General features: G+C 38.8%; 2 protein-coding genes across 2 annotated transcripts in view; both read left to right on the forward strand.

The window, feature by feature from the left end:
- The first annotated feature begins 418 nt into the window (after nt 1–418).
- LOC115436884 (gastrotropin-like) lies at nt 419–4,581 on the forward strand. Its single transcript, XM_030159858.1, has 4 exons — nt 419–516; nt 2,156–2,331; nt 2,687–2,776; nt 4,514–4,581. Exons 1-4 carry the CDS (start codon nt 450–452, stop codon nt 4,562–4,564), a joined length of 384 nt encoding a protein of 127 aa, XP_030015718.1. The 5' UTR covers nt 419–449; the 3' UTR covers nt 4,565–4,581.
- A 1,702-nt stretch (nt 4,582–6,283) lies between these two features.
- The window catches only part of LOC115437417 (gastrotropin-like), an 11,028-nt gene continuing 6,426 nt past the window's right edge, over nt 6,284–10,885 (forward strand). Inside the window, exon 1 of the mRNA XM_030160642.1 lies at nt 6,284–6,350. Coding sequence (XP_030016502.1) covers nt 6,284–6,350 — 67 coding nt within the window. The remainder of the gene's footprint in view (nt 6,351–10,885) is intronic.

The following is a 10,885-nucleotide window of genomic DNA, read 5'->3' on the forward strand; positions in this document are numbered from 1 at the left end:
CATTTCCATTCTAGTGATAACAATCTTCAAATAAATGGCTCGTATTCTAAAACAAAGCCTTTTTTATTTGATTTTTTGAATATGCTGCAGTAAAAAGTCAAGGGTGCCACCATAAAGCTATTGTCGGACGGGTCATTGACCTGGAGGTGAGTTTTTGTAACGGTTCACTCCGATGAGTAGTCAGCATTTTACCTTGTGCAGGGGAACTCCATAAAGGCCTGTTTATGCAGGTTATTGGCCTCTCCCTCTACAGCCTATTGGAGTAATCATCCTGGGCTGTAATTGCACTCTTGTGTCATCACATGCAGATGAGGGAGGAGAGGCCGCTGCTGGAGTACACAGTTGTACAGTATATAAACGCCACACGGTCCTGGCTTCAACACCTCGCTCTTCCCTCAGCTTGCCTCAGCATCTCTGCTCTCTCACCTCCACCCACAACAACCACCACAATGGCCTTCGCTGGACGATGGGAAACTGAGACCCAGGAGGGATACGATGCTTTCTGCAAGCTGCTTGGTGAGAACGCAACCTGAATTTTAACCCACTTTGCAACTTTCATGGTAGTTCCTGACTGAATTTTTCTCTCTATTTAACCTTCTTATGCAGTATATCACCATTTGTTATACTAGTATCCTCTATATTTTGCATTTTTCAGTCTGATTTTTTTGCTTAATTCAAGATTTTTTTTTTGCTTAATTCAAGATATCTTTTGCTTAATTCAAGATTTTTTTTTTGCTTAATTCATTTTTTTTTTTTTTGCTTAATTCATAATCACCTAAAGAGTAACTTTTCAGTGAGATATAAGAATTTATTTTTAGACAATAGATTTGGAAAATCTTATTTCAAGAAATCTTATTAAGATAATTTTCACTTGTTCCACTGGCAGATTTTTTGCTTGACATGAGCAAAAAATGTCTTTAATTAAGCAAAAAAAAAAAAAAAAAATCTTTAATTAAGCAAAAAAAAATCTTGAATTAAGCAAAAAAAAAAAAAAAAAAAATCTGCCAACGGAACAAGTAAAAAATATCTCGGAAAAATTTATTGAAATAAGATTTTCCAGATCTATTGTCTGAAAATAAGTTCTTATATCTCACTGAAAAGTTACTCTTTTGGTGATTATGTCCTATTTCAAGTGTGATGAGATATTTTGACTAGAAATGAGAAAAATATACTTGGTAAAGTTTTGATTTTTGCAGTGTGTGGCAGTTCCTGAATGAATTTTTCTCTCTATTTAACCTTTCTTTTGCAATATATCACCATTTGTTATAATAGTATCCTCAATATTTTGCATTTTTCAGTCATAATTTGCAGATATTTTCCTGTAGGTAACTTACTGATCATGTAGATGTTCAGAAAAGCTCAGAGTAAAGTAGATGACAAACAGGAAGAAAACTCCAAGGCACTCTCTTTAAGCAGTTAAAATGCCTTTATTCTCATGGCATGGTCATATATAGACCTTAAAAAACACTTCAATGCATTCCAGCTTCAATCCTTCATCAGGAAGTCAAACAAAACAGAAGCCTGGAAAACTGTAGGTTCTTTTAAAGTAGGTCCTGACCAATAGGAACCTGTTTTTTAAGGTCTATATATGACCATGCCATGAGAATAAAGGCATTTTAAAGTTTAAAGAGAGTGCCTTGGAGTTTTCTTCCTGTTTGTTATCTACTTTATAAATCCCTTTTTCCAAAGAGCACCTCGAACAAACTCTTTTTTGGGTCCTAGAAGCATTCTTTCCCATGACTTTTCAAGCTGAGAGTAAAGTTGAGGGTTTCATCAAAAAGAGAGAAAACTGAAGAAAAAAAAAAGACTTTTTCAGCAAAGATACCAATAACTGAGTTTAAAAATCAGCTGTCATTGATCCAACTCAATGGGTTTTACTGTTGAATCAATGTTGTAGAAGATGACGGTGTTTCCACGGTAATTATGGAGCCTCTGAACGTCCAAATGGGTCATATCTGATGACGATAAAAAGTTGACAAACTGTATTTTACACCAATTACTTATAAGTATTGATAGGATTAGTAGATCAACAGGTTTTAAACAGTTTACATTAGCAGACCGTTTTGGTTGCTAGTGACTGTTTAGGTCTTTGAGGGTTAATTCCAGGTCCCTTTCACATCCTTACTGAATTCTCCGTCCTCCTGTCCCATATCAGGTATCCCCGATGACATCATCGAGAAGGGCCGTGACTACAAGCTGATCACAGAGGTCACCCAGGATGGTAATGACTTCTCCTGGACCCAGGTTTACCCCACCAACGCAAGGGTCACCAACAAGTTCACCATCGGCAAGGAGTGCGACATGGAGACCATCGGAGGGAAGAAATTCAAGGTAGGAGGGAAAATGATAATACTAATGGTTTTGATTTCTATAGGGCTTTTCAAGGCACTCAGAGGGTGTAGGCTGTGAAATGGCATTAAATTCTGTTTTAGTCTTGAAAAGGTCTTCAATTTAACTTGTCGGAACCCTGTGCACTAATTGATCTCACGTTGAAGAAAAATGGACCAATGGACCTTGAAGTGATTAAAAACTTTGATAACCACTGAGTACATAGAACAAATCTGATTAACATATCTCATTAGTTGCTTTTGTAATGCATGCTTAAATTGTAAAGAGACTTTGTGGACACCCTGTATGTGGAGGACTGTCATGTGACCGGTTGTTCTGATTCCTTTTCTGTGTTCAGGCCACAGTCCAGATGGAGGGAGGAAAGCTGAGCACATCCTTCCCCAACTATCAACACGTCACTGAGATCGTTGGAGGCAAGCTCGTCGAGGTAAATACACTCACTTAGGCTTTTAGTGCAGAGAAACAAGCGTGATGATAATAGTTATAACACTCAACTGTCTGCAGGGATCATTAGACCTAATGATGTTACTTCTCTGCACAGTAGGATTAGCATTTATGAAACAAAAACGGACTCAATCATGGACTAGCATGACCAAGTCCATTTAACAAGATATTACCTGCAATCAATTTCGGAGATCATTTCCATATTCTCACGAGACCCAAGATAATACACATTTTGGCTTTTTTACATTAAATAATGCCCTTGATTGTTGATTTTTTTTTTTTAAAGCTCTATTTTTTAAAATTAATTTATGTAATGTCCTTTGACGTATACAACATTTTACAAATTCAAATTTTATTATTATTATTATTTTTTTTTTTATTAACCTTTATTGAACCAGGAAAAAACATTTTTCAACATACATACATACTAGAAATATATATAAAACACGTAATAAAAACACAAAAATGGTAGTAGTAGTAGTAGTAGTAGTAGTAGTTTATTTGGTCGTTAATCACTTCAAACAACAAACAAAAACAACATATCCATTGTTCCATGTACAATGTGACTGAAAGGGTTTAGGCTGAAGTTCAGACTTATTTTGCTGAATCCTATTTACAATTTACACAATTTTTCCACTAGAAAACAATGAAAAAAAAATTTTTTTTTCAATGTAATCATTGCTAAAAATACAGCAGAAGAGAATACATATTTAATTTAATGCAGGTAAATCATGTCCTTATCTCAACTACCAATATTGATCCTAGTCTTTTAAATTAGTGTTTTCTTTCGTCAATCCTGAGCTCTATATTTTTGAATAATAGTTAATTTGTACATCTTTTTAAAAGTTTTAATTGTTTTAGACTGCTTTGATCGATCTTCCAGGCCATTATAAAGATTAACTCCTCTAACAGAAATACATCTACTTTTTATTACCTCCACCAGGAGGTATTGTGATCACTTTGCTTTGTGTGTTTGTTTGTTTGTTTGATTGTTAGCAACTTTACGGGAAAACTATTCCAACCATCCTTACCAAATTGTACCCACAGATAGGCCTAGGCCCTGGGACCAACCCATTAAATTTTGGGCCAAGTAGGCCAAAGTTCAAGGTCACAGCAAGGTCACAAAATGTCAAATTTTCCTATCTCTCATCATTGAGCAATTTCTGGAACTTCATAAAAAATTCAAAACGAATCTGATTAGCCTTCAATCTGATCCACCCGTAGCTTATAACAATGTCTTGTATCTGGTACAAAATTGTCCACATCCACTGTGGAATGCAGACTCTGTGGACATTTCAATTTAACATTGAAAATCCCATTTACCACACATTTTTCATTATAACTCAACAAATATTGATTGGAATTTAATATAATTGGACATACACATGACTGGTGCCAAGCTTCAACTTTTTCTGCTGTATGGAACAACCTTGAAACTGTTTAATCTAAAAAGAAACAGTCGATCCACACATGCACACCGTTCGGGGTGCTTGGCGGAGGTTTGTGTTCTCTGAACACTTGTTTTATTTGTTCTTGCCTTAGCTTACATACACTACAAATACACTGAATACAGGAGGGTGTCATATTCGACTGAATTATTGGGCCCTTTATGTGGACTGCAAAAAACTACAACTTGTCATGAGCAAAAAAACCCCTGCTTAATTGTATTTTGCTCATATCTCACTATACTTTTTTTTTTTTTTACCCTTTCTCCAAATAGACCTCCACCGCTGGCTCTGTAGTGCTGAAGAGAACCAGCAAGAAGATCTAAATGCTGTTCAACCCTTGACTTCTACACCAGTTACAACAGAGACCTCAGAATTAAAGCAACTAAAAATAAAATAAGACTTAAACCAACTGGAGCCTGTGTTACTGTCTTCACTACAGTTTGTGTGTCATTATATATATGATGGTCCTGTGATATTTACATCTATTTGAAGGTAAATATGCCAGTCCAGATGGAGGGAGGAAAGCTGAGCACATCCTTCCCCAACTACCAACACGTCACTGAGATCTGCTTAGATGCAGGTCAGCTGATTGGGCTGTGAGCAACAGGTGGAGAGGGTGGAAGTTGATGAGGGAGAGGACAGCAGTTGGGAGTCCAAGGTGAAAGTGAAGCTTCTCAGATAGCAGCTGACACTACGTCGGATCTGGCCACAACTCGCCAGATTCACATAGTAATCATGCCCGTTGAACGTCATTGGATCAGATGTGGCCAGGGTCATCAGACTGACAGTCTAAATAAGGGGTGGCCAACCCTGGTCCTGGAGAGCCACTGTCCTTCATGTTTTAGATGAATCCCTCTTCCAGCACACCTGATTCAAACGATAAGCCTATCATCAAGCTCTGCAGAAGCCTGATAACAACCGTGAGGTGTGCTGGAAGAGGGAAATCTATCATTTCATCAATCATTTTTTTTCTATCATCTATCACTATCATTTAAAAAAAAAAAAATCTGATTTGATGGAATAAAATCTACTTATTTCTGACATTTTCCCAACATATCTGAAGATAAAAAACATCTCCTCCAGAAAGATACTGTTCCCATCAGGCTTTTATTTCCCTCATCCACACATGTATATTTTTAGTATTATTAGTATTTCAGGTAGAGCACTAGTTACAATGCAATGTCAAATAATCCTCATTCATCGATACCTGATTCCTTTTTTTATTATTATTACATTTTTACATATTCGATTACAAAGTATACGCATATAGAACTCAAACCTAAATCTCATGTTCCCTCACAGAGGATAAATCAGAATAAATCAAATCAAACACACAGTAAAACAGTAGTTTAAAAAAATTCCTCCACTGATCCTTCTACTACTACAACCCTTTTCCTTTCAGTTTTTGATTTCATATTCAAGCACTTCTGCTCTTATATCTGAATCCTGTCTCTTAACTGCAAAGACAAAGCCTTTCCCTTAAACCTCCTATAACCATTTTCTATAAATGATTGATAAAGTCATTGACATGCTCATAAAATAGTTCATATCACAATGTTTGACTGTATTCTATTGTATCCGAGACCTTGGATAAGTGCGTGATGATCATTTTACAGATCAGGCCATTTCCATTTTAGTGATAACAAATAAATGGCTTGTATTCTAAAACAAAGCCTTTTTTATTTGATTTTTTTAATACGCTGCAGTAAAAAGTCGAGGGTGCCACCATAAAGCTATTGTTGGACGGGTCATTGACCTGGAGGTGAGTTTTCATACTGGTTTTCCCTTGTGCAGGGGAACTCCATAAAGGCCTGTTTATGCAGGTTATTGGCCTCTCCCTCTACAGCCTATTGGAGTAACCATCCTGGGCTGTAATTGCACTCTTGTGTCATCACATGCAGATGAGGGAGGAGAGGCCGCTACTGGAGTACACAGTTGTACAGTATATAAACACCACACGGTCCTGGCTTCAACACCTCACTCTTCCCTCAGCTTGCCTCAGCATCTCTGCTCTCTCACCTCCACCCACAATAACTACCACAATGGCCTTTGCTGGAGTATGGCAAACTGAGACCCAGGATGCATACGATGCTTTCTGCAAGCTGCTTGGTGAGAACGCAACCTGAATTTTAACCCACTTTGCTACTTTCATGGTAGTTCCTGACTAAATTTTTCTCTCTATTTAACCTTTATTACGCAGTATATCACCATTTGAAATAAATACATAAATAAGTAAATTTGTTATAAAAAATGTGTTATAATAGTATCCTCAATATTTTGCATTTTTCAGTCATAATTTGCAGATATTTTCCTGTAGGTAACTTACTGATCATGTAGATGCAGGATGACGTAGGCAAGGTAGGCAGCTGCCTAGGGCCCCCTCACTGAAGAGGGCCCCCAATGGCGGCATGGTCATTTACCTGTACAACTTATTAAAAACCATTGTAAACAAACCACCACAGTGAGGCAGCGCTAACCCTCTCCTGTACTGTTTTGTGACTGGGGGCCCCCCAGACTAGAGGGATTCCCCCTATGCAATGACAAACACTATGAGGGTCATGTAGAAGTGACCTCCGCCCTCGCACACCCCCCATCACACCCCCCACTTGCTGTCAGTGGAACTAACGGTCTGTCCACACTGAGCACGGCGGCGGCCATTTTGATGAAGAGCACCTACCCTTCAGGGTTTGCAAAAAGACAAAAAACGAAAGAAGAGGAGGAAAAACGCCAACGACACAGCAGTAAGTATTAAGTAAACCATTGTCTTCTCCAAATAGGCTACAACTGTGTGATATGTTTGAAAGTGTGCGAACAAAAGCCCTCACATCAGTGACCAAACACACAGATAGATGTTAGCATGAGAGGGAGAGGTTCAGTTCAAGAACTAATCATATACACACAACACAACTGTGTTCTGTTTTCAGAATTTAAGTATAAAATAAACACAACTTCTCCATCGCCCTTTTCTACTGTTGTGCAGCGTTCCAAAACTTCTTTTGAGCTAAATAATTTGGATGTGGAGGACCGAAGTACGACAGCATTAAAAGTATTTAGTCCTGAAAAGCCAAAGCTAAGCCTACTGAAGTGTTTTCACTTACTCTGGACGGTTGTCTGCTCCTGCTGCGGTCACCCACACAACTTTATTCCAAATAAAATTGTCTGGTCCTATGAATCCCATCCAGTTTGGCCAAATAATCCATCCAGTTCAGTGTACATTTTCAGTTAGCTAGCAGTTTCCGTTGGTGATCTGTCCATCCCATTAGGAGAAAAATGTCCCTTTTCCATTGCGTTTGTCCGTCTCATCAGTACGTCTGTTCCTTGTGTGTCAGCTGGTTTAGGCACAGAAGAGGACTAGAGTAGGACTGCAGCAGAAGTTTGTATTTTCAGTCCAACATTAGTTCAGTCCCTCACATCAGCTCTGTGCCCTCACTGCGGAACTGAGTTATGTTCACGTTCAAGGAGGCGCCCGTAAACAATACATGAGGCGTTCAGGAACAATTAGAATAATTAGGAAATTACAACACTTTTCAAAATCGTCAAATATTCAGAATATTCAAATACAACATCAAAAAAATGAATGGCGGTGTCTGTGAACCATGTCTATGAACCATGTAATCACAATCCTACATTTTAAACTCTGTAATTATCTATATTTCCCACACTTGCCCGTCAACACATCACAACACTTTGCACCATGGGCTCAGGTAGTTTTGCCAATAAGGTCTGATGTTACATTTTGGCGCATTATGGGAAGTGAAGTTCTTCTCCTGCAAAGTTACTATCAAATCCTCAGCACTTTAATCATATACTTCTACAATAAGGACAAAAGTAAGCCTACTCACCAAATGCCTTCTTTTTTTTTTAGGCGCTTTGCTTAAATTTCTGTCAGCACCAACTGATAGTGACAATTTGTGTCATTCCCATCAACAATGCCAAACTGAAGACACTGTGTCCTTCATTACACTCTGGTGGATACTCTGTGTTGCGTAATACATGACTCAGTAAATGCACCAGAAAACAGGAAATCGCATCTGGATTTTATTTTTCTTCTGTGGTGATTCGACCACCACATCTTCACGTATTAGGGGCCTCACTTTACTTTCTTGCCTGGGGCCCCCAGATATCTTGAAACGGCCCTGTGTAGATGTTCAGAAAAGCTCAGAGTAAAGTAGATGACAAACAGGAAGAAAACTCCAAGGCACTGTCTTTAAGCATTAAAATGCCTTTATTCTCATGGCATGGTCATATATAGACCTTAAAAAACACTTCAGTGTGTTTCAGCTTCAAGCCTTCATCAGGAAGTCAAACACAACAGAAGCCTAGAAAACTGTAGGTTCTTTTAAAGTACGTCCTGACATATTAACCCTTTCCACATTACATCACGCTCTGTTCGCATCACAAACAAGTGCCATGACGGACGGCGGAAGTGCCGGACTGCACACTGGACGGCAAACCGGCTAATATAGAATTTGATCTGACCGTTGTCGTTTTTGTTCATTTTTTAATCCTGCTTTACACGTACAGTGGTCGCACACAACAGTTCCATCCCTCTTCACAGACACCCATGGTTTCAGCTGGTTCCAGACAGAGCCTGGATCTGATGGACCTGATATTACGGATAGAACAGGCTCTGTTTGTGTCCATAGCATATTAACTCCACCTAGCTAGATAGCTAGACTGGGTTAACATTTTTTTTTTTTAGACTGGGTTAACTACTATGAGCCACTCTGTTCCAGTGGCTGTCATTAGTAGCCTTCAATATCAGCTCTGCTGTTGCAGTGGCTGCCTTTTTTTACCAGCTACACTGTGTTTTATGAAATACTGTTACTGTCATTATGCTGTTCCATATGTTCTCGTGGTGGAACTGTACATATGACTGTGTGTAGACAGTAGAAAGGCAGACACTTCAACAACCGAGCTAACACTGTAGGATACTGATGACACACACTAACATTGTGACACCATGTTAGTTAATTAGAGCTGCTTTTGGTTCCAGTCTATTTGAGTTTGGATGGCATGCTGGGGGAAACATGTTAAAAACATACACAGCTAGCTAGCTAACGTTAGCTGTATCTTACCTTTACCATTAGGAGATACATTCCTCTGCCGTGAGCGCAGTACAGCCACTGGGTAATCTACCCTGACACTAAGAACTGGTATCATCCAGACTTTAGTCTGCTTTTAGATCAGCACCTGTGTATGGGGACGCTCCATTTCAGTGGTGACTGCTCGTCTTTCAGAGAAGGGAAGCTCATTGTCGGCTTACATTTAAAAAAAATGTCAAGTTATTTAAACATAAATTTGTCCCTCTGTTCCTTTTTAGGAAAATGGTCCGTGACCTTATCATACCAAGTAAACAAGAAAACATTGAAATTATATTAAATTGAAAGAAGGAAGTACAATGAGTGTGTTTTATTTACAGTGCAAGAAATGAACAAGTAATTTCGTAGTGGTTTCTCTTTCGATTTCACAGCAGAATGCGTGACAGTATTAAACTGAACTCTGTCAAGTGAAGGAGTAGATCTCAACTAGCTGTCAATCAAACAGGATTCAGCCTTTCGACTGATCCTCCAATCAGCACGTGGAAGCCCAGCATCCAGCCCGACCGAGCTCCGCCCACAGCTCCATTTACCCCCAGAGACGCTGAGCAACATTGTGGCATTCATCCAATTACCGTCCAATTTTGAGGCAATGAAAAAAACTGTTCCACTCAGTCCCACTGAAGTGCATGGACGCTGAGCGTCTATGGACAAATGCACTGAGCAGAGATCGAATAAGAAAACAGAGACACGAGAATGTATGAGAAGTGAACAACATCGAGTCTGTTGATTTGTGATAAAGCTGATTCTGAACGAACTTGTCTGTGAGATGAACGTGTTCTAACACATTTGTAGTCAATGAAATGTCAACACAACTGTACATATTTGACCATTTAATTTTTGTAATTTTAGGGGAAGCCAAGCTTCCTTTCCAGTCTACAAGAAATCACCTCTGCTCCATTTATAACATAATGGTACAGATCGTGTGCTTTAAACTCCGGTAGACTGGAGGATTTTGCTCGATCCGTAAACACATCAGGAGGGAGAAGGGTTGGTAGCTAGCCCTGCTATCGCTAGGTTCTCCAAATAGCGTTCTTTCTGCTGTCCAGTAAAGTTAGTCACTTCGCAGGACAACTCCAAAATTCTATTTTCAGTACTGGTAGCCATAATCTGTTGCTCATTCGTTTGTTTGTTGTGTTGCTTTTGCCGTCCACCATGGCGCTGAACCCCTAGTCACGTGATAACTGTGACGTTGGTGCAAAGGGTCAATATGAAGCTGCCAACTGGGCAAGTCGGTAAGAACGCAACCTGAAGTTAACCCACAAAGACCCACTGCTACTTTCATGGTAGTTTCTGACTGAATTTTTCTCTCTATTTAACCTTTTTTTATGCAGTATATCACCATTTGTTAAAATAGTATCCTCTATATTTTGCATTTTTCAGTCATAATTTTCAGAATTTTTCCTGTAGGTAACTAACTGATCATGTAGATGTTCATAAAAGCTCAAAATAAAGTAGATGACAAACAGGAAGAAAACGCCAAGGTACTCTCTTTAAGCATTAAAATGTCTATTCTCATGGCAAAGTAGGTCCTGACCAATAGGA

The sequence above is a fragment of the Sphaeramia orbicularis genome, chromosome 17 (genome assembly GCF_902148855.1).
Source record: "Sphaeramia orbicularis chromosome 17, fSphaOr1.1, whole genome shotgun sequence".
Taxonomy (NCBI): Eukaryota; Metazoa; Chordata; class Actinopteri; order Kurtiformes; family Apogonidae; genus Sphaeramia; species Sphaeramia orbicularis.